Source organism: Misgurnus anguillicaudatus, chromosome 11 (genome assembly GCF_027580225.2).
Source record: "Misgurnus anguillicaudatus chromosome 11, ASM2758022v2, whole genome shotgun sequence".
Lineage (NCBI taxonomy): Eukaryota > Metazoa > Chordata > Actinopteri > Cypriniformes > Cobitidae > Misgurnus > Misgurnus anguillicaudatus.
Window position 1 is genome coordinate 36,282,995 of NC_073347.2, and position 24,961 is coordinate 36,307,955.

General features: G+C 37.4%; 1 protein-coding gene across 2 annotated transcripts in view; it reads right to left on the reverse strand.

Annotated features, from left to right (window-relative positions):
• The window catches only part of LOC129415714 (uncharacterized), a 222,285-nt gene that overhangs the window by 12,685 nt on the left and 184,639 nt on the right, over positions 1 to 24,961 (reverse strand). For both annotated transcript variants that reach the window (XM_073873599.1, XM_055169813.2), the window contains 7 exons: positions 22,105 to 22,158; positions 18,997 to 19,041; positions 17,654 to 17,698; positions 17,485 to 17,547; positions 13,907 to 13,942; positions 6,682 to 6,726; positions 5,192 to 5,335 (listed from right to left, as the gene is read on the reverse strand). In XM_073873599.1, the coding sequence (XP_073729700.1) occupies positions 5,192 to 5,335; positions 6,682 to 6,726; positions 13,907 to 13,942; positions 17,485 to 17,547; positions 17,654 to 17,698; positions 18,997 to 19,041; positions 22,105 to 22,158 (432 nt within the window). The remainder of the gene's footprint in view (positions 1 to 5,191; positions 5,336 to 6,681; positions 6,727 to 13,906; positions 13,943 to 17,484; positions 17,548 to 17,653; positions 17,699 to 18,996; positions 19,042 to 22,104; positions 22,159 to 24,961) is intronic.

Below are 24,961 nucleotides of genomic sequence, written 5' to 3' on the forward strand. Positions count from 1 at the left end.
AAGAGAAATGAAAGAAAACAAGAAGGCAGAGAGGAAAAACAAACATCAGCACAACATGATTTGCAGATTAAAAAAGTGCTGCTACAAAATGGCAACGCTTCATGTTTTATTCATGCTTAGAAATGTTGAAGTTCTCCGAGATAAAGGATGGATGGCACATAATGATGTAATCACCATCTTTTCTCAAAGCGTCTCTCTCTTTATGAGCGCTGTTCTGCGGGGAGGGGGGGGCTGAATTTTGAAGAATATATTGCTGAAAAACAAACTGATTCCCTTCAATCGAAAGCAAACCCTTCGCTGCTTAAAGTCGCTCTGTCAAGCGCTCGAAGGCCACCGGGATGCCGTGTATCTCTGGGACGAGAATGAGGTCGGTGCTGGGTTGAAATTAATTGGGCAAGTGTATATAAATTCAGTGAAATTTTCACATCAAACTTCTTTGTCGTTTGCATGACAAAGCGTTGCAGATATCGTCATGGAATGGCAATTTGATGAGGTTGCTAGGCAACATAAAAGGTGAAATGACTTACTAATGGACTGGGAAAACAGTATGTATTATATAGTATGTGTGGGTGCAGTATGAATTAATTCTGGTCATACTATATCCTCTGTTTTCATTGCCATGTGACCCGTATGTTTGACATAATCACAACAATTATGAACAAAATGTACTCAGGGGTTGTTAAACAAGTACAATTTAACCACTAGAGATACAGCATCTATATTGCCCCTGTTTATTAACTTTATGTCTCCTTAACTCCTAAAACCTCATTGGATAGAATGTGTAGATCTGACCCATACGGCAAAAAAAAAAATACATTTCTTTGACCAAACATATATTTTTTTCATATTTTCTTTATGTAATGATCAATTAAATATATTTTGGAAATATATTTAGTTTTAACCTTCATACATCAACATATATTTCAAAATATATTTCAAGGGCAAGCAAATACATTTCTAATTTTACAAGCCATATGGAAAAATGTATGATTAAATTTTTTTTTAAATATGCATTTTTATAAAGTATATATTTGAAGTTGAAACTATATTTAATTTTAGCCTTTTTAAAACTGTTATGTTTACAGGTTTGTTACAAAAACAAAAGTTTTTCTTTCAATGTGACTGACATGAATATATTTCCTTGGATTTAAATATTTGGAGGGCTTAATATATTTTTAATGCTTTAAAATTTATTTATTTTTAAAATAAATTTCAAAATTACGGAGCTCCTAAGGGGAAATGGAGCAAAAATTAAATAAAGTTTAGTTTTGCGTGCTCACGTGAAAACTTTCACTTTCACATGCACGTGCGAAAGTTTCATGTGAGCATGCAAAACTAAACTTAAAAATAATTCTGCACATGAAGGTTTCGCATGAGCACATGACAGTTTCACGTGAGCACATGACAGTTTCATGTGAGCACATGAAACTAAACTTTAGATTTTTGTTACTCCAATGTCACCTTAGGGGTTTGGTACAAAATACACAAAAAATTGGCAAAAATATATGGGTGAAAAATATATTTTTGTGAACATATATTTCAGCAATTTTTTGCCCTTTTTTTGTATATTTTGAAATATATTTAAGTCTTGACCTGACCATCCGGGTATTTGTTAGTATGTTTTATGCATACTAAGGCTTCGGACATACTATTCACTATGCATACATATTTTAAACATAGTATTGAAGTGATATTGCGCACAGGATGTGACACAATCTATATCATATGTTTAATTAAATTTTTATAGATTTTATTGACTACAAAACTTTAAAGTGTTTGAGTCATGTTTTTTATGTTGTCATTTTCCTTTTGTAGCGTATGTCCATGGTCTTTGTAGTCTTTGGCTGTGTCCAAAATAGCCCCCTATACCCCTTAATATTGCACTATTTGAGGGAACATTCAACCCCACAATGCACTGCAATAATGTTAAAGCTCCACTGTGTACTTTTTAAAGTTAATTCTTAGCAAAAACTCATGTTTTCTTTCAAAAGTACGTGCTCATTCATGTGTAATTACTTCCACCTACTAATCAAAGTATTCTCGTAAGTGTAGAATCTGCTATTTAAAATACATACGGTCGAGTCGCTCGACTGGCTGAATCCATGTTGTGCCTCCATCTTTGAAAAACATTCGCCGACGAGGGACATACCTGAAATTCAAGCTCAGCCTTTCGTGCTTTCAGACTACACTCATGCTGGCCGCTAGCTGAAGCCTCTGGAGGTTGCATGTGTAGGCGGTATACGTCATCAAGACAGTCTTATTTCAGAATATTAACAATTATAAAGCTGACATTTATTCTTAGTTAATTGTAAATTGATGTAATATGCTTATGACTTGCGAATGTAATGCTCAGTTAATTTAAATAAACCAGGCTTGATGACGTATGCAGCCCGCATATGCGACCTGTGTAGACTGAATCCTTCGGATTTAACAACAGATGCACACCGTGATAATCCCGCGATCTAATGCTTTGATTTGAAAGCCTGTTGAAGACCTATTTTCGAGGACATTAAAACATGTCGCCAAGGAAGCGAAACGGGGATTTAAAATGACAACGCGACAGAAAACACAACAAGACCAAAGTCAATATTAGAGTAATGATAGTTTTCCAAGATGGGGCTCAAGGGACACAGAAGTTGCCTAACGTTACTTCTATCTTCTCCACAGGTAATTCAGCATATTCGTTTACATCTATACAGTCTTTGTTGTAAACTTGAAGTTTTATAGTTCTTTGGCTAACTATAGCATGATTATGCATAACACTTGTGTAAACACGCATGTGGTTTAATGTGTTCGAACAGCCACACGCCGTCTCTCCGCCCATTTATGTAATCTGAGGTATTGAGATAAATGTTTTTCATATTTTCTGACCTCTAGCACAAACACACAGTGTACAGCCCTATTTTTAGCCTTTCATTGATAAAACGAATGCGGCTGATCTGCGCGTCTTTCGTTTCATTTTACAAGCGTATGAAAGTTGAGCGATCTTATTTCACCAATATCAGAGAAAGCTCTTACATATACATGGATATGTAACATGTTTACAAAACATAAGCATTGGACTCTGACATAATATTAGTTCACGTCCATTTAAACCTGTCATTACTTCCGCTCATGATTAAATGACAGGAGAGGGACTCGTCCACAGACCATCTCCTCAGTAATCTGGAGAGATGCGGTCGAAAATGGACAAAAAGAGACGGATTTAAACACCAAGTGTAAACGTAATGTGTCTCTCTCGTCCACTTGTGATCTGATCGACGAAAACACATCTAAATACCAAGTCTAACAGCCCCTGTGATATTTTTCCTCGCATCGATAAAAAAGGAGCGTCTAAGCTACGTTTATGGTTGCTTTTTGTATGTGATTTTAAGCGGACATATCATGACAATCAGACTTTTTACATGTTTAACGTAAATCTGTGTGCTTTGACGGATCACAGGCATAGGACACTGCAAATTGTTCATTTTTTTCATTGCTTTTGCTTTGTAGCTACTGGAAGCCATGTTAACCTTGGCATGACATGGCCGGGCCACCGTACGAGTTAAAACGCGTTCCGAATGGGGGGGGGGGGTGTTACAAAGTAAAATTCAGTTGGTTGTTAACCGCTACTTGACTCTTCCATTTAGGCTTGCACCGAATAAACTCTCGCATCTCGGCAGAAGATGGTGCATCCGGCGAGCTCAAGTGTCCAATTCCATTACTCATTTCCATTCACTCCTTTGAGTGAACTTTATGTAGGGTAAAAAGAAGGCTATAGGGGGCTATTTCAGACACAGCCTTTGTTTTATCCCACCCTAACTGGCTTCAGGTGTGTCCTGCTACCCTTGATTAGTCAGTGTATATGAAGAGTTCAGATGCAAAAGCCCCTAAATACCACTTCCGCCAAAAATAAAATAATGATAACCGAATGCTTTCAGCATATATTATACATTCATCAAATTCTTTCATTTCAAATCCACTTAATCTCAGCCTCAGGCCATTCAGAAAAAACAGTTTGCAAACAAAATTCACATGTCAGACGCACTTAAAAGGGGTTCGCATCTGAGCCCTTCATATACCCCAGTGTTTCTCAATGTCTTTGGTCAAGCTTTGCTCATCTCATCTGCTGTTTGGTGATGTTTATTAAGTCACGCCATGTTTAGTGTTCGCTCACATTTATCTTTGTTTCATAAAACTGCACTTGAGCTCTTTCAACTCGCCTCTCAGTGGAGTTTAAACCAATGACCAAGCAATAGTCAAAAATTCTTATTTTAAACCTGTTGAAACTATTTTTATGGTTTAAACAGGATTTTGATGTGGACTTTTGGACCCACTGAATGTGTGTGAGCGTTTAACCAGTACAACAGACAATGATTTATCCTTAAACGCTCTCAATCCGCATCACCCAAAGAGCATTAATTTTGTGTCTCAGGGTTTTGAGCTCCGGGTGCAAGTACATTCATTGTCCCACATACAATACACTGCTAATGGCTCCATCCTGAGAGACATGTTTGTGTGTTTGATTGAGAGTAAAAGTAACTGCATAGTGACAGCGCAGCGGGCATTTCGCTGGGGTTCAGAGCTGCGGTCTGTGCTTTCAGAGACTGATGGGTTGGGCTATTTGTGTGTATGATTATTGTTATGCGCTATTAATTATTTATTGTAAAGTGTAAACGCATGTGTGTTTTGCTCAACAAAGCAATCAATGCCGGTTGCCCTCTGTATTGTGTGGTGTGACCCAGCGGTTATGGATTCGGGCTATGGGCCAAGAGGCTGCCGCAGATTGGAAGAAAGCCAGAAACTGGATCTTTACTGAGGTCATAGATGAGCTCTACCCTCCACATAAGTCTGCAGTAAGGGATTGTTCACCTTAACAGTCAGTTTATTGCTGGAGTCTGACAACAAATTATTCTTGGAGATAAAAATTGACTATTTTAGCGTGTGTGTATATATTGCAGCAGGGTCTAAAGTATATTATAGCATAAACAAGTTTGAAGAACAACTCTTAATGCATGTCAACTCACATCAGCAACACTCCTTGAGAAATAAATGACATCTGGTTGTTTTGTCGCTGCAAATCTGTCACTGTAAATGGCCACTGGCTAAAACCTACGCTTTGGCCTTAGCATAAAGACCTGGCTGTCTACTTTCTTTCAAAACAGCAAAGTTTTCAAGTCACTGATTTTAGCAAAATGTGCCGCACACATACCAACAGATTCACGCTCCCAGATGCGGATGCAGATGCGGGGACGCCTGGTTCTCCTTTCGGTCCGGGCGGCCCAATGGGTCCTCTTTCTCCATTTCTCCCTCTTTCTCCTTGGACTCCTCTCTCTCCTGAAATCCCTGGATCTCCCTATAGAAGCAAAACCAGAATAAAAATGTAAAAACAAAGTAGCCATTACACATAATAACAAATGTATATTGTTATGAAACCTGGTATGGTTCTTCACTGACATGTTCTGAGAGCACTTTCTGCGCCCCCTAATGGTCAAGAGATTTGAGGCTATATCTCCACATCGCTTTATCGCATTTACACCAAATTTGGTGGGTGTCATCGCAAGCATGATATGAATCAAAGTCCATTGTTTGGCATTATTATAATGCCAAGTTATTTTAACCTCCTAAGACCCGAGCTTTGGTCGCTTTTTCAGATTTCTATCAGCTATTTTGGGGTTAGGAAGAACCAATAAATATAATAACAAAATCAGTGTAATTGTCCACGTTTGTGTACAACAGTTTCCAGTTACACAGATTTAAGTATTATGGTCCAAACAACAAAAAATGTGATGTCCACATACGTGGACATCCAGATCTTAGGAGGTTAAACCCATATTTGGGTCAAAAAGGAACAACCCCAAGCATTGGGTTAGAAAATGACCTATGCTGGGTTGCTTTAACCCATGGTTGGTCCCCAACCCAAGTTAAGTGTGTCCCTTTTTGTCCCAACCATCATAGGTTGAAAATAACCTAGCATTTTTTTAACTCTTTGCCCGCCATTGACAAGCTATCTCGTCAATTAAGAGACAACACTTTCCTGACGAGTTTTTACGGTAATCTGTATTTCAAATATTATCAACTAGGTGGCGCTTTTACCCAATTTATAAAAAAACTAAAGCAAAAACTAATTGTACAAATTTTAAACTCTGTGTATGTTTGGATAATCATTATAAATCTGATCTCTAAAAAAGTAATTTACAAAAATGCAATTATTTCAGCTTTTTGCTCAAAGTTTAGTATTTTTGAAGAAACCTACCCATGAACAAAATGAAGATAGGATGAAAAGTTTTTTTTCCCTTTTTTTGTTTGAAAGCAGAGGGTCTGTTCTTTCATTTGATATATTTGTATGTTTATATATATATATATATAGAAGAAATTGATCCTGAAAGGCATTTTGTGACACTTTTGTGAAAATCACAAAAAATGCTGTCAGGGAATGAGTTAAAAGTGAATGCTGATCGAAACAATAGAAAATACTACATGTAGCCACATCCCCTTAATAAAAGTGTAGATTTTTGGCAAGTTTTGTCATAATCAAAGCTCACATAAATCCAAACTATATATCATATTGAATTTTAAGGGATTTAATTGACATTAGTCATTGAAGAGGTGCATTTAAATCATTGTTAGTATGAACCTTTCACTGAGCCGCCACTGACCCAAAATATGACATTTTCTATGGAAATGAAATAAAAATTGTACCCGTTCTCCTTTAGAACCTCTGTCTCCGGGTCTGCCTGTGGCTCCCTGTGAAAAAACAGATAAATCTAAGAAATGAAGAAAAGCACAAAGACAGAAGAGTCTTCGCAAGAGGCAAGACAAATAATTAGATATCTGGAGTGAAACTGACCCTTGAGCTAAAAGCCTCATCCATGGCAGTGACACTCCAAATCCTTTCTTTTATTACAGCTTACAATCAGTCTGACCACACACACACACACACACACACACACACACACACACACACACACACACACACACACACACAAACACACACACACAAAGCTGCGGTCACACTAGACTTATGGTTCCATTGACTTCCATTCAAACAAATGAGAATGTGTGAGACCGGAAATGCAAGCTCGTGCGACGATATTTCACAAGTTGCTGCATAGCAAAGTTCAAGTCTGATGAACTCTGACCTGCAAATTCATTTCAAAACCGATATGTCACTGTGTGACCTTCCTCTCTATTGAAAAACAAAAATGGAAGACGCCAAAGATCATATTAATGAGCTGCTCCCCGCCCACTCCGCAGCAACGTCCGACAAAAACTCACATGCTCAAAGTCTAATGTGACCTCTGCTTTAGTCTGTATAGACAGTTTTATCGGACACATGCGTGTTTTCGTGGTTACACGTCTGTACCGTAGTGAACTTCCGATCTGTATTTATTTATTGGTCTGGCTAGTGGCTAAACTGATCTTTGAAACAATTACATTGTCAAAAATAAAATGTTTTAGTTTGCTAAAGACGAGGGGAGACGACAAGCATGGATCACAACTGTGTGGAGAGGTTTGGCAGTCAGGCAAGAATTCAAGGATCTGTAACTAACATTGTATACATTCATTTTACCAATACGATTTCATTGAAAGTCATGTTATAGTCACGAAAAATGTGATTAATTTATTTGTGTGCTTGGCACGAAATTCAGCTTTTTTCGTGCATTGTGCATGTCTTTTTCGTGTCACTTGCACAAATTTCTATAAATAGTTTTTATGTCCATGGCACGACTTTCTTTTTCATGTCATTTTATATATTGTTTTCTCTTTTTTTCCCCTATTTTTAAATAATTGTCGCTTGGGGTTGGGGTTAGATTTGGGGTTTGGGTTAGGATGTCTAAAAATTAAACAGAAAGATTCTAACCCCAACCCCAAGCGACAATGGAAAGAAAATGTAAAAAAAACAATAAGAAAACAATTCATAAAATGAAACGAAAAAGAAAGTCGTACCACGGACACGAAAAACTATTTATAGAAATTTTTGCGGATGACACGAAAAAGACATTTGTGCTCAAGGCATGAACAAAAGCTGAATTTCGTGCAATGGACACAAATAAATTAATCAAATTTTTCGTAACTATAACACGACTTTCCTTGAGATCAGTCTGCATTTTACACAGTAACTTTAGCCCAATGTAATAGTTTTTAAATATATGAACGAAAGTAATTTATTTGTCATTTGTTTGGCTTGTTATCAGAAATAAACTACTGTAAAAGGATGATTCTGTGTAAAAAACTACCGGACAGTGTGTTAGCCACGGGTGTGCGGGTGCCACCCACAGTGGCAGCTGTCACACTTAAAAATGGATGCAGAATTTTTTTATAGTCTCAAAATTTTTTTTACTAAACTTGCGCTATTGTTTTTCCTTAGAATATATCTTTTTAAAATCAACCCTTTCACGCGTAAGTTAAAAATATTTTAACTGACCCCTTGTGTCCATAGTGACACGTCATGATTGTCACGTGACACACCGCAGCCACAATAACTAACAGATGTATGCTATTCATTTTATTTCACGAATATTCACTAACTTGCTTACCATGTCAACTATCTGATATTCTGATTCTTCATTTAAAAACCTTTATAAATTATCTTGATTTATAACGAGATGAGCGCTGCAGTTCAGAGAGTTCTGTCAAACGGATTTACAGCACCTAAATTCCCCAGTTTCTCCCGAAAAACATAAAAGTAAGTGGCTGTTGAACTGGGAAAGGAATAGAGTATCGTTAGGCTTTATAGTTCCGCTATGTGTGTCTGATATATGAATAATACACGTGGAAAAATTACATTTAAATAGATAGTTTTTTCTGCTTCCCTTCCATAGACATCCGTGTGTATTTTATAAACTACAAATGTATTGTTTTACTTGTAATGTCTGAAACATAAAATAAACTTTATGTGGTTGGTTGAAAACACTGCATATTAGTTGATGATCACGTCCGTCTCTGGCTCAGCGCCAACCAATGCGCAAAAGCAGTTTGAATATTTCTAAGTCCGATACTGACCTTTGCCTGGCTTATTTCTTGTCTAATAAATTGTTGCATTTGGATCTGCCTCTGCCTTCTCACTCATAACATTATTGTTATAGCATGGTTAACTTGTATGCTTATGGTTAATAACTTTCCACAGTAGGCACACACCGATTTTCAGATGCACACCCATCTCTTTTCTGGCTACGCTTCTGTTACCGGAAGTTGTGTTTAGTCCACAAAAGCCGTTTGTTTATGTTGTTGATGCTGAAACCGTCTATACGCCATTAGCGCAGGAATTCACAGACATATTCTACCCTAAATATGAATGTTTACACCATGTGTTTGTAAAAATACTCATAGTTTACATTACTTAAGCAGTCTGTGTTTTTGTGTACCGCTGGGATGTAAAGATTGTGTTAAATTTGATACACAATTATGCAGAAGTCCAGGCCAAATCAAACCCAGATACACACACAGATGTTCATCGTTCGCATTTGAGAAATGAAATTATCTGCCTGCTTCTATGGTTCAACTTTGTCTTAGTTGTTCAGCAGACAGCAGCTGTAAAAGCAGAGGGATTTCTAAATGACCATCTTCTCCCCAAACTCATCAAAGCAGAAAACCTCTGAATCTCTCATTGCTCTTTCTCCTTTGAGAGAACGCCTCTCGCTGTGCTCCAAAACCACTCTTCCATTTCTCGATCTATCTTTTCTTCTCTCGTGTACCGCTGGCTCCTCTGGGAGCATCTCTGTATCAAATTCACCTGCTGGATTGCTGCCGGCGAGGCAAAAATGTATGCAATCTAGCCTGCGTTTCTAAAGCGGAAAAAGCATCCCCGACCATCTGCTTTCATCCCCAGCCCTGTCGATGTCAAACAAGCTCTTTCTTTCTATCGTCTCTCTATTCCCCAGCTCCTGATGAGGAGAGCTTAAAGCCATCACCGTGCCCACTGAATTGTGTTTCCCTGAGCCCCTGTTAGTAAAGAGATGGGGGATTTTATAAGCAGACATCCTTCCTGCTAGATGGCACTGTTGGACCACCAAATGCATACAGATGGCATCGATGCGGGGAGCGAGAAGGAAAGGAGCTTTAAAGCAAAACAAACCAGAAAAAACTCGACGAGTGGTCTGATACCCCGCAAACACAGAGATGATGGTGACGTGAATAGAAGCAAAAATAGGGCTGGGCTTTCTGTCATCACATCATAAAGGGGAAGAGGAAGAACACTTATAGAAAACTAAAGGGGGAATCTTCAAAATACTCAATATGGTGGCTGTGGGAAAGGAAGTCCCAGTTTAAAAAGAGTTGACTTTTCAGTTTCTTTTCTTGAGATCATGCGTCATCTTCAATCATGCTAAAATTACTATTTGAAATGATTTTAAGACGTCACTGCTTAACACAAACATGACTAACCATTCAATTATATTTACAGGTTTAAGCTGGTCTCCAAGCCTGACCAGTTGAAACTCAATAGACCAGCTATGACCAGCCGAACAACATGGGTTGTTAATATCTTTAGGGTTTAGAGATTTCTGTCTTTCCCCGTTCAAGCAGATATAACAACACAATATCAAGGCAATTTGTATGTATTTGCTTTTGCCGCTTTGATGTTGGAGTGGGGTTTCATTATTGTTATTATTATATAACTCGAAAATAATGTCCCATGACATTGGGCTGGATATAACAGAAGCTGTGATTTAATTCATATCAGCTATAAAGAAAACAGCTGTCTGGGGACATTTACATTTTGCTTTTATCGCTGTGGTGTTTCATTGTTCTAATTTATTTCCAAAAATCGTACGTTTTTGGACATATTCCTATAAATAAATATTAAAATCACGGGCATTGGCATTTCTTACTCATATTAATGCCATGTTTTCAGTCATATTTTCTGACTTATTTAAGAGAGTTTAATCATTTACCTAATGAAATGACTTTCAGAGAATTACACAATATTAAACAAGACTACAATTTAAAACCTTCAAATGAACAACATTTCTGAAATCATTTAACCATTTAGTAATAATTAGTTTGTTTGCCATGACACACAAAAGGCGTTTTCTCCGATGCAACAATAATTACATCAAAACGAAACATAAATTCACAAAAGATGTTAATATTATTCATTCGCTGTAATTCACATCTTTAAAATTTGCACGATTGTGAGGAACAGATTCAAATTCAGTCCTTTATCCAGGAATCTTGATCCCAGTTCTCATCAGTGACCATCAACATCAAATCTCGGTTATGAATTTGAATTCAAATATTGCGCCTCAAGAAGCTTTACGACACATTGCTTCATGACACTGATATCAAACCCTCATTAGTCCCTTTCTCACATAGAATCATTACTGGTAATTTACTGGTAAATTGCATTTAAAGGGACAGTAAGTAGGATTTTCCCCATCTAGTGGTGAAATTGTATTTTGCATTCAAACGAACAGTGCTCTCAAGCGCCTTGCTTTTCCAAATGCGTGTTGCAACTGGTAGCCATTATGTACTCACTGATCTCCTTGTCTGTTTCAGCTGGTTCACGTGTTTTGAAGCTAGTAATCTAAAATATAGACTACACTGAAAAAATGATTCATTCAATTTACTCAATTTTTTAAGGTAACTGGTTGCAATCAATTTATTTAAGCTACATTTAAACACAACTTTTTTATTTTATTTTATTTTACTAATCTTTTTGTTTAAATGTAGCTTAAATACATTGATTGAGTAAATTGAATAAATATTTTATTTCAGTGTACCGGCATTTAGAACAGACGACGTCAGACCGCGCTGACAGCTTCAGGCCAATCATAATGTTTTGATACAGATGACACATTTACTTCCGCACTGTTTATGGACGTTTCCAAACAAACGCTGCTTAAAAGTCGAGCACACCTGAAGTTAACGTCCACATCAAAATATGGACTGTGGATATAAAGTCATAACCCGCCATTTTTTACAAATACAACACTGAGCTCGCCGTGCGTCACAGGCTTTCTCAAAGGGTTTACCGTTATTTTGCTACTGATGTGTGAATGATGTCTTACTGGTAAAGAGACGGATCGTCACTGCGTGTGTGAACAGCACATTTTTGTATATACTTATAAATTCATGGTAATTTACTGAAATTACTGTGTGAAAGAGGTTATTGACTCTTGTGTACTACGTCACAGATTTGCAACATTGCTGTCTTTCAGTCGATGTACGATGAAATTTGAAATGCGCACCTTGACAGAGAGAAGCTGGATTAACGTTCTAGTGAATAAATAACTTAAATATTTCTCTGTACTTCATAAACTCCAGAGAGGACCGCGACTGCAGCACATCCTCATTTTAACTACTTTGATATTGCTTTTGAAATGTTGCAATAAATAAATGATTTTCATTACACTTTTCTGTCTGTTATGCATTTTATTTCTATCAGTACATGATTTTAATAAACTGTATTAGCGGTCAAATGATATATTGTTGATATATATATTTTTGTTACTAAAATTTTCCTACACACATCTGTCTGTTAGGTTGCATAATATATGAAGAATACATTACGTTTTTTAAAAATGTTGTATGAAAAGGGTTTGGATTTAGGATAAGGTTTGGGGTAGGGTTAGGGTGTAACATTATCGAAAAAATGGTTAAAGGAAAATGATACAGCAGAATTTAAGATTTGTAAATGTTTTACATTTTGTACCTGTAAAAACATAATAATAATATGATTAAATGTTGCAAATATGTCTACATTGTACACTTCAGCATCTATTCAAACGTACAAAAAGTATGTTTTGTGTTTTTGAGAGTAAGGTATTAACAGTGAGACCAGGCTGGATATAACAGGAGCTTTGTGCTTTAATATCTGTAAGCTATCAAGAAAACAGCTGTCTGTGGACATTTACGCTTTGCTTTTGCTGCTGTGACGTTGGGGTTATGGGTGGGGTTTCATTAATGTATTTTTTACAACGTGTAAGTTTTGTACGATTCTCTGCGTACGAACTTATACAAATTAGCCAACTTGTAAAAAGCATATACATTTCTGTGAGATCAGCCGGGTTTTAATGCTTTATACTTGTAAAGAAAACAGATGTCTTGTGACATAACAAAAAGATGCCTGCGAATGATCTAGCTTGCCATAAGAAGTCAACTTTGACTTATTCGTCCACTTCACACTCCACTTCGCTGTTTTTCATTTATCTCATTAAGATCTATAGATGTGCATTATATTTACTGTGCTGTGTTGTCTGACAGAGGCGTGTAGGTGCACTCGTGTGTTGGCGGCTCTCTGATGTGTCTGTTTTACTTTCTGTGAAGTATAGATGGATGATTTGTATCACAGTTCTGTCAGAGATCTGCAGTCTGTTGTGACAAGGCATCAGGCAACAGAACATTTTTTGACATGACAAGTTTTTATAAACTACAAACACTGTTTGTAGGGGACATTTAATTAGCGATAACATGCATTATTCATGATTTAATGGCTCATGGACGCTATTTTATCCATGCAGAAGAGCATTAGCAGTGAGTAAGTGATCTTATTATTGAAACTTTACAAGACTAATGACTGGTGCTGGGCTTTTATTTGCATGGGCAAGAAACAAAGTGAGCCAGACAGAGATAAATGCAGAGCATGCTTATGTCAGCAACTAAATCCTCATAACTCCTGGAAAAATACTAAAGAGAAAGTTATTAGATGATGCACATATTGGAGTAAAAATATTTAATCAAGTAAAATGATTTGCTTTGATACGCACAGCCGAAGTCAAATTCCCACAGTATTTACATTAAAGCATTTGGCATAAATATCCAAAAGTGCATTACAAGGTATATATCAGTATGTGTGTTCCCGGGGTTCAAACCCATGACCTTTTGCATTGCTAATGGAGTGCTCTGCTTTTATATACTTCAGTCTTATTGGTTGTACAGCACTCAGTTGTTTTATTATGTGCTTTATAAATATCCTGAAACATACCTCATAGCCTGGAATTCCATCTTTTCCCGGCCGTCCCTGTAGAGGAGACAGAACATTCCCATCAATCTTTTCAACAAGAGTAGATTTGCTTCATCTACAATCTACATATTTAATTAGATGTCCCAATGAGCACAAATGTTTAATGCTATTAGAAAACCATGTTTCTTGCTGTTTTACACTGCAAAAAGATAAGTATTCAAGATTAGTGCTGTGTCTTGATAAGCGTCTGTCTTGTTTCCATTAATTCAGTCCTTAAATGGCCTTAAAACAACATTTATTAAGAAACATAATAATGTAAGATCTCTTTTAAAATAATCTAACAAAATGCAGTAAAGTTTATGCTAAAGCAAGCAAGGGCTAAATTATTATTTTAGACAGATATTATAGACGGTTTCAAAAGTAACAACATAAACAAGCGGCTGTCGCGGTCCACAAGTAACTTCCGGTAAACTCCGCTAATAATAAAAAACAACAAAGTACTTTAAACGTAGTTTATTCATATAACAAGCAAAAAAACAACAACACATAGATTACCTAGGAAACCAAAAACATTTTTCATTGTTCTTTTCGACAAGGAATTTGTTCAAGAGATCAGTTTAGCAACTAGTCAGACCATTAAAAAAATGAAACCGGAAGTAAAGTTCGGATCAGACGTGTATCACGTGCGTCCGATGAAACCGTCTATATAGTCAATATCATTTTTACTAACTCTGTTTACCTTTGTAATACATCTTGGTTTTATTGTACAGATTTATAAAGAAACTGTCTTTATTAAACTCTTAATAAAATGACAAGATTCATTTTAGTCACAAATTTGTTAGCCAGAACAAATACCCAAACATTAAAATAAGAAAAATGTAGAAGCAAAAGGATAGCAAGACCTATTTTCAAAGTACATATCAAGATAAGTTTATTTTATATCTTATCCACACTGGCAAATAGATTTTTGTTGTTTCAAGCATACATAAATACACTTTAGTGAGTTTTATCCTTCACATATAATTAATTTTTTTTTGCCTGACGTTATTGGCATAGATTTAATGTTCACTGGGAATTTATTGGATATCATGCAAAAATCCTCCCCTACATTTTTTTTAATGTTTATTAGTGTTTTATTTAAGAAATTTAGAAAAGTAGACATTTGTTATGAAAATTACTAAAATGTGAATGAATGAGTGCATGACATTTCATATTGATTTTAATAAGGGCTGTCAAAAGATTAATCACATTAATCACATACAAAATAAAAGTTAGTGTTTGCATAATCTGTGTGTGTGTATTGTGTGTAATTATTATGTAGGAATAAATATTATTAGGAACACCATACTAATACTGTGCTTGACCCCTGTTTCGCCTTAATTCTACGTGGCATTGATTCAACAAGGTGCTGAAAGCATTCTTTAGAAATGTTGGCCCATATTGATAGGATAGCATCTTGCAGTTGATGGAGATTTGTGGGATGCGCATCCAGGACATGAAGTTCCCGTTCCACCACATCCCAAAGATGTTCTATTGGGTTGAGATCTGGTGACTGTGGGGGCCATTTTAGTACAGTGAACTCATTGTCATGTTCAACAAAACCAATTTGAAGTGATTCGAGCTTTGTGACATGTTGCATTATCCTGCTGGAAGTAGCCATCAGAGGATGAGTACATGGTGGTCGTAAAAGCATGGACATGGTCAGAAACAATGCTCAGGTAGGCCGTGGCATTAAAACAATGCCCAATTGGCACTAAGGGATCTAAAGTGTGCCAAGAAAACATCCCCCACACCACCAGCCTGCACAGTGATAACAAGTCATGATGGATCCATGTTCTCATTCTGTTTACACCAAATTCTGACTCTACCATCTGAATGTCTCAACAGAAATCGAGACTCATCAGACCAGGCAACATTTTTCCAGTTTTCAACTGTACAATTGTGGTGAGCTTGTGCAAATTGTAGCCTCTTTTCCTATTTTTAGTGGAGATGAGTGGTACCCAGTGAGGTCTTCTGCTGTTGTAGCCCATCCGCCTCAAGGTTGTGCGTGTTGTGGCTTCACAAATGCTTTGCTGCATACCTCGGTTGTAACGAGTGGTTATTTCAGTCAAAGTTGCTCTTCTATCAGCTTGAATCAGTCGGCCCATTCTCTTCTGACCTCTAGAATCACCAAAGCATTTTCTGGATGTTTACTGGATGTTTTTCCTTTTCACACCATTCTTTGTAAACCTTTTGACAGCCCTGATTTTAACATGACTTCTAAACTCATGTAGTTAACATCTGATGTTATTTAAATGCACATTATTTATATTAAAGTTAAATAAAAACATGCAGAGACAACTAGTAAAAAAGGTGAAACACCAGCAGAAACAAACAAAACCTCTGGGCAGTTCTGTGCATTCAACAAACATGCTAAAAGCAAAACCGCTGCAGGAATAACTCAACAATAACAGTATACGAGACCTGTACAAGCACTGTACATCTGCAGTGAGACAGCCAATAAAACTTCATTTCATAACACAGAATAAATCCCCACAGCATTAACAAGAATATGTGAGATTGCTTTGTGTTGAAAGTGCCATGGGTGGGATTTGCGGTCTAAATGTGTTATACCCCTATATCATATGGTATTAGGGTAATGATGCGATGAGATTCAAAGTAATTCATTCAATCCAATAATACCGCTGTGGTGCCCATCCACGATGTCGGCGCACCAGGATCCTACATTAGCTACAGCTCGGCTCTGAATCAAACAACAGGCACCTGAGCAGAACTCAAGAACTGATGATGAAGAAATTCTGACCAAATGTTTGTGTTGTTACTCTTGAATCCACAGAGAGTCAAATTGAGAAAAATCAGCAAATTAATCAATTAATTAAATCAGGCCTGTAATTCAAGGCTACATCAAGCTGTTGGGAGATCTAATGTTAAAGGTATAGATTACAGACTGATACATACTGTAAGACATACACAGCTTTAGACATATGAAGAGTTTGTACTAGGCTAATGTAAATAATATTGATATATATTATATTTTATATGATAATATTTTCTATATTATTCTCTACATTATATTATACATTATTATATAGGCTATATTATTTTTTCTACACATAAAAAGATGCAGCTAATGACAAATCTTCATGCTTTGCTTACTTTTAAAATCGATATGAAGTCATATTAAGTCTTCATTATCGCATCTCACCTCCGCCGACAACAAAACCTCCCAAATCAAAAATGCAAAGCAAAATGGAACTTTACAGATAATAAATGTGACAAACTGCTCTAAATATTTCTGTGGACCAGCGCTGCGGAAAGTCCATATATGGAGCTGGTCTGGGTGTGTATTATGCAAATTGCCAACCTTGTGCACTCGGCCGCTCATGTACAACACTCCAAATTCACTACCGTAAGAACAAGTATAAGAACAAACTCATGTGCGTACCCATGATGTTAGGCGAAATGTTTTCACCAAATGTGCGCAAAAATCCAAATAACGTACGCAATTATTAGTGAATGAGACCATTGTTTCCACTTTAGATTACAGGTAGTTTATGTTATGAGGTGTTGTGCAGGTGTAGTTTGCTTGGATAGCTTACAGGAGCTCCAGGTGGACCCTCTGGTCCAGGGAAGCCAGTCTCTCCCACAGGTCCTCGCTCTCCCTGTGTGAAGGAGGATAATAGGACATTATCATTGTCTCATAGTCTCTGTGCCAAAAAACCTGCTGGATGATTGACAGCTGCTAACAAGCAACAAAGCAAATCTCACCGGGTCTCCAGGGATGCCTGTCTCACCGCGCAGGCCGGGCTTTCCCTACACACCACAGGAAACAGTTTCACAAGAGTAAGTGTTATTTCCCAAAACAGACACCCATCTGAATCACACGATTAACTAGTAGGGGCGAAAGTAAAATTTTTCAGAAAATTTTTTTTTAAAGCTAATGTTTTAAACAGAGATATATTTTTACTGAGCTCAAAACCCTCAAGTGTGGTCGATCAATACCAGGTGGAATTTTGAACAAATGTAAAATGACTTCATTATTATTTCACTTTAAATACATAAGTAGCACATTGTTACTCTTGACCCTGTCAGCTGAGACGAAAGTAACACAACAGAACAAGATAGATTTTTGTGTTACACTTGTTTTTAGTAAATACACATGATTATGACCAAAAGCAACCTGACAGTACAAACTTGAATTGTTGAGAATTCAAAAAAATTCAAACAGTAATTAATGAAAATTTTATTAAATCAAATTAGAATGTTCAACATAATGCAACAGTATTAGCAGCAAGTAACAAGTGTTACTTTCATCCCGACAGGAACTACTGATATTTAAAGACTCAATTTACTTTTATTTTGAAAAACTTGAAACTTCAGGATGTGTTAGAGCACTAAATAAACTGTAGATTGATCAATACATTACCGCATGAAACCAGACACACAATGCCTTATAAGAAAAATGATCGCTTTAGGAATATACTTATCATAGTTGAAAACAGCTTTCTAGACCTACACGCGCAAAGCGGTGATGAAATAACGTGATATTTGTCAGCTCTGTCAAGGGTTGTGTGCTAAAGATGCTGTCATAGTTTGCAATGCAAATGTAGCCAGAGCTCCGCTTCTCCCCCACTTTAACTTTTACTTTATTGTGCACATCATGCAACCTTAAAAATAAATAGTGACTTAAATTAAATGTAACTTTACAGACCGAAAGCATTTTCCCCAGATAATAATTTTCCCCGGGGATAATAATTTTGACCACCCAATTTTTCATACATTTGATTTTGGTGATATATGAACCTGCTTTCACAGGAAAATGTACATATTTTATGTGGTAAGGATTTTATGTAAATTTGTATGATGTGAATTAAACAAAAACCTACAACTATAAAAAAAAACCATGAATGAAACTTCACCCCAACCCCAAGATTGTACAGTAATAAAACGTATAAATAAGGCCACATCATAAAATAGGTATGTGCTGAATACAGCCACGAGACTGCTTTGAATACATGTTTATGTTGTTAACATTATGATCTTTCATATCTAATAAATGTGGTTCTTACAATAACAGTATACAAACTTTGCTAATGTAAAGATTAACTTACAGGAGGACCAAGAACCCCAGGAGGACCAGGTAAGCCAGGATCACCCTTAACACACACACACGTAAGACAAGAACATGTAAGTTCACAAAAAATAATCATCATTTCAGGTCTATATGCATAAGATAAGCCACAACCAAAAGTCTGAGTATCTGTATCTAAACTCATTCTTCAATATGTGCTCTGCTGGCTTTAAGAACTAATGAGCAGCTTTTAGGTTTTGGGGCACAGCACGAAAATAAACAGCTTGAGATCAGGCATCCTTGTGGCTGTTGTGAAATCAGCGAGTGCACGAAACGGTGCAACTACATCTTGACAAGTCCTCTCAGGGAAGAGTGGGCGATTTTGACGGCGCTCCAGAAAGGAAGCCGCTCTTGCATGGAGACGAAAGTGAGTCTCCACGCACCAGCGCTCGGATTCGTTCGGGATGGGAGGTCGGGGTTCTGCATGGTTTTGTGGGCAAGATTTAATAAAGCCTATTATTTCTTCCTCTTATATTCATGCGCGTATACTGGAAGTGGTTTGGTGGGACTGTGACTAAGCACTGCAGAAGTGACTTTTGAATACTAATAAGCACTTCATGAACGGGATATAAAACCAGAACTCTTTAAAAAGATGAAAGGAATTTTACAAACCTGTTACTGATATTTGGGACATGTCCACAGGTTTGTGTTAACAATTAGAATAAGCTATGACTTATGCCATATCAATTTATGTTAATGTTCAATTAAACATTTTACAATAAGATTGCATTTGTTAACCTTTGTAAATACATTAACTCACATAAAGCTAACAGCAAGGAAGATAAAGCAGGAAACAGAAGCACCACTGTATGTACAAAATACTACTATGGAAGTCAATGGTGCTTAAAAAGATTTTGTTAGAAATGAATACAGGTTTGATATATTATAATTTTGCGTGTTGGGAAAAACTGCTGTTTGTGCTTTACTGCTTAACTCAGAAGGTGTTCAGGAATACAACGTCTGTGACCTATGTGTATAACAAAAGAGCCATACAAAAAAATTATACCCCAAGGTATACCCGTCCATTCCCTTGCATAGTAGTGAAAAGGGAGAGATGTGTTAGGGTTTGGGAAATTTCCCTTATTTTATATTCCAATGTTGACAGGTATGGCTAATGCATTGACTAATGTTTACAAATACAACCTTACTGTAGTGTTACCAAATAATCTACAATACAATAATTCTCACTAAAGAAAACCTTCCTCAAATAAGAAAACACACACACAAGCTCAAGATCCTGCTATGTCACGTCAAATTGTGATGGTGTAGGGCACACTGTTAGAAAAAATTGTCAAAAGATGGTCTCAAGCTCAGGGTTTCCCGCAGCACTTTGCAGTTCGGGCGGCCCGCCTAAGCTGGGAAACCTTACCGCCTTAACTAGGTTGTCCAAAAAAAAATTGCTGCACAAAAGGCCGTCAAGTGTATCTTGGAGAATAGCACGGATGCACTGCACCCCACGAGCGGGCACGCACGCCACACGGCCAAAATGAGAGGAAGACGTGGTGGTCTGTCACTGTCTGGAGGATAGGCTAGTCAATTGATGAAACACGTGTCCATGAGAACTGTAAGTGGACTTATGTTTTGGGTTTATTTAAGCCTGGTATTGTATTAGTCTATAGTTCTTCCAAATCTAAAGTAAGTTAGCTGGTGATTTTGTTGTTTGAGCAACCTGCTAGCTAGGTTTCACGTGCCTGTTGATTTGATATAATTGTTGAGCGCTCTTGCTCACGTTATTTATTTGCATTATTTACATGCTACAGTAGTTACACTCCTTTAAGATAATGTAATGAATAGTGAGAAATAATCAGTTTTTACAATCTTCAAGCTATCTATCAGCGTTCACCAGACGTTCTACAACATCTGCTTCAGTTTGTGTTTATTAACCCTTTAGTTTCACTTTCACGCAGCTATTCCCTTTAGGGGCTGTTTACACCTGGCACCAAGATGCGTTCTCGTCTCTCACAAGTGGACGAGAAAGACACATCACATTTACACCTGGTATTTAAAGTCGTCTCTTTTGGCCACTTTGGACCGCTTCTGTCCTGAACACTGGGGGGGGGGGGGTCTGTCGAGACTGTGGGCGAGTCATTTAAACGGCAGCGGGAATAATGACGAGTTTATATGGACATGAACTAATATTATGTCGGAGTCCACTGCTTGTGTAGTAAGTAAACATGCTGCACAGTGTTTTGCACATGTATATGTCAGAGCTTTTTCTGATATTTCAACGCAATTGATGAAATAAGATCGCGCAACTTTCACACGCATGCAAAATGAAACTACGCGGAGATCAGCTGCGTTAGTTTTATCAATGAAAGGCTAAAAATAGCGCTGTTCACCGTGTGAAATCAGAAAAGATGTAAAACATTGTTTTCAGTACCTCAGATTAGATAAATGGGCGAAGAGAAGGTGATCGTGTGTGGCTGTTCGAACACATTCAACCACATGTGCACTTACACTACAAAAGCAATCTGATCGAAAGGGGTTTGGACTACCTCTGAATGTGTTGAAAGTGGTCGAAAGTAGACGAGCTCAAAAAGTTTTGAACACTGTTTACACTTGGCATTAACGTCGTCCACTTGTGATCCGATCGACGAAAACGCATGTTAATGCCAAGTGTAAACAGCCTCTTAAAGGTATCTGTTAAAAACATTTTATTCATTAATAATCTAGTATGTGTTTATTTTCTGTCATAGTTTCTTCAAAATTAAGAATTTTATTTGGGTGTTTTTAATAAAAATATTTTATTTTCATCATGACAAGTACGCCCCGCCCCTTTGATTGCTACGCCACCGGCCCCGCCCACCCCTACCACCTTAACTAACAAATTTTCTGCTGGAAACCCTGAAGCTGTCATTGGGGAGGTCCCCTTAAAAAAAAGGGTAAGATATGTAGCATTTAGCTACAGATATGTATACATTTATTACTAATATGCACCTTTGAGGTACTAATATGCACTCTTTGGTACCAGTATGTACCTCTGAAGTACTAATATGAAATTTGAAAGTGTACTACCCTACAGTGTAATCTGGACACTCAGACACAGTGAGAGAACATCCAATGATGCGACTCTTTGAAATGCGCTTACCTTAGCACCCGGCAGACCCTCCAGTCCCGGTAATCCCATCAACCCAGGCTCACCCTGGAATAAAAGAAAAATACCAGCTCAGCATGCCTACCTTCATGTGTGAAAGAAAGACTGCCTAAGTGTTGAAACCTATTAAGATGTACACAGGTCTACAGGTCACATTTTCCCATTTTGCATTAACAAATAACAATCTTGCAATGCCAATTGATTCAAGAACAAATCTTAATAAAATGTTTCTTACTAACCATTAAACTACATTTTGGCATTATTTTTTTCTCAAAATATATACTGTTGTCTCCACCATGAAGCAAATATTTAGCACTCGGTGTGTTTTAATGTTGACTCTATGGTTAGGCGACACGTTTGTAATGCATGCATGTATACAGCTAGCAAACACCCAAATTCATTCTTCATGCACGTCACTGATTATTTCTATTTAAGAAGTGCGTTTTTCTTCATCTTGACATGTGAGTCAGGTCAACTTTAATTCTGTCGCATTATCGTCCTGACAAAGCATGTACTTTCCTCTTTGCCTTCTAATTCAGTCTGCTGAAGGAATAAATCACGGCAAACCTAGTCGCTCGTAATTCATCCAAAGCGATTGGCCATTTCCCCACAACGAACCGATGTACGACGCCTCGAAGGATGCATGAACAAGCGGCGTACATTATGCTTGTCTCACGTCTCAGCTGCTACTGACGGACAACAGCGAACGCAACATTGCCAGGCAATTGTTGCATGTGTAGAAAGTCACGAATAACAGATCGCAGACCTACATGAGACCAGAGCGAGGATCTACTGGAGACAGATGGGCCAATTTCAGCACTGTGCAGAAGACTGCTGGGACCATTTATTCAAATGTCAAATTAGCATGCTGGTGAAAAATCGTTCCTTAAAAAATTATAAAACAATAAAAAAATCTAAATTGCACCCACGAGAACAAATGCCTGGTTGGCTGCATTGCTGCTATTGTACAGTGTCGTTTTGCATGTGTATGCATGACATCTCCCACATACAGACAATATGTGACAACAATTTGATTCACGCTCCGTTCCTGCTCATTCTTTTTGTTGTAGAGAGTGTTTTGTGTCTAAATTGTTGTGCTTCACTGCTCTCGGACCAGTCATGATTAATGGAGACCAGCTAAAAAGCAAGAGCTGGACCGATCAAAAGACAGTGGCTACGTCCGAAATCGTATACTGTGACAGTAGGTACTGAATTAGATGAAGTACCAACTCATTGCCCATTAAAACAGTAGGTAAGTGAAAGTGACATGCTTGTCAATGTGACCTCTGCCCCCACTAGTTCTAGTCTAGTGGTAAGAGAGTCGGGCTTGTATCCCGAGAGTTTCCGGTTTGAGTCTCAGCCGGAAGGTTGGACTGTGGTGCCCTTGAGCAAGGCACTTTAATGCGAATTGCTCCCCGCATTGAAATAGTTTAAATAGCAAATGCATTTGTGCCCAATTTTGTGCCCATGGGCGTCCTGGTCTGAAAATGAGTGTGTTCAGGTGCATTGTTGGTGCTTTGCTATTTTGAGGCAACTAAACAGACTACGCCATTGACCAACTAAAACCTGCTCTAAAGTCAATGGCGCACTATTGTTTTTGTTATTTAATGAGCACGTTAGTAATACGGGCCAACAACGCGAGTTTGCTTATCACACACATGGATGTGCAGCAGTACACAACCCTTTTATAATATAAAAAATTAAAGGTTTAAAATGTAAACGATTATTATTGAGTCTCTTGGACATAAATGAGGACCAATTATGAGACGTTAGAAGGCACAAAGAGCTGCTTCACCTGTAGCCTAGTAAGTAAATATTTTGCTTTAAACAAATGCATCTATTTTGAAATGTTTTTTTAAATGCTACCCTACGAATTTATAGTATATGATGACTTTGTACCTGTGGATATGGTGAGATGAGAAACATTTTTAAGTAATGCTTAAAAAAAAACAACTCATGGCGCTGTCCGAGTGCTGAAACGTTTCGGCTCTCCGCATGTTTGTAAATGCTTGTTTGTTAAAAATAAAGTATTTTTAGAGTTCAAACCTTTTCTGACATACTTGTAAATTATTTTTGATGATGTTGGATAGCCATACATTTACACCAATTAAAAGACTGCTAATTTTACTTCCATGACTAAATGGCTTTTAAAGGTTTAAATTAAAAAAAGAACAATTTCAATACAAATGAAAACAACACAGTTATATATCATTAAACTGGTGGTCTTCTTCCTCCGCTTAGTTTTTCAGTTTACAAAGTCTGTCATCTAAATAGGGATTAGACATAGCGCCAGCGCAACTGTCTTTTAAAGGGGATGAGAGCTGAGACTCTCAATGGTTTATTGCACGTTACGCCCTGAACACACCAATTACTCATTAGGAGAATATCAACAACCCTTTTTGACCGTGCGCTCGACGCAGAAACCGTTTTCCCGTCGTTAAATTAGCAAAAGTGGAATTGGACACACCCATTTAGACCATGCGTTTAGATCGTTAAAATGGGGCCCTTTATCTTTACAGAATAAAACTAAAATAACAGCCTCATGCAAAGCATCATTAACCTTTTCTGTTTTTTCCTTTAGATTTTGGTTCTCATGCTTTGCATGAGGCTGTTATTTTAGTTTTATTCTGTAAAGATAAAGACTATATAAAGACTATATTTAATGTTCATTTCTTCTTCTTCTTCTTCTTATTATTATTATTATAACATCAATTTAAATCTACAGTAAGTTAAGCCAAAAGTATACTAGGGACGTCCGCGTATGCGCACCGTCCGCATGACGTCATTTGCGTGCCGTCCGCGTGCAGCCCAAAATTTGAGACCACGCGTACAGTGCGCGTACAGTCCACGT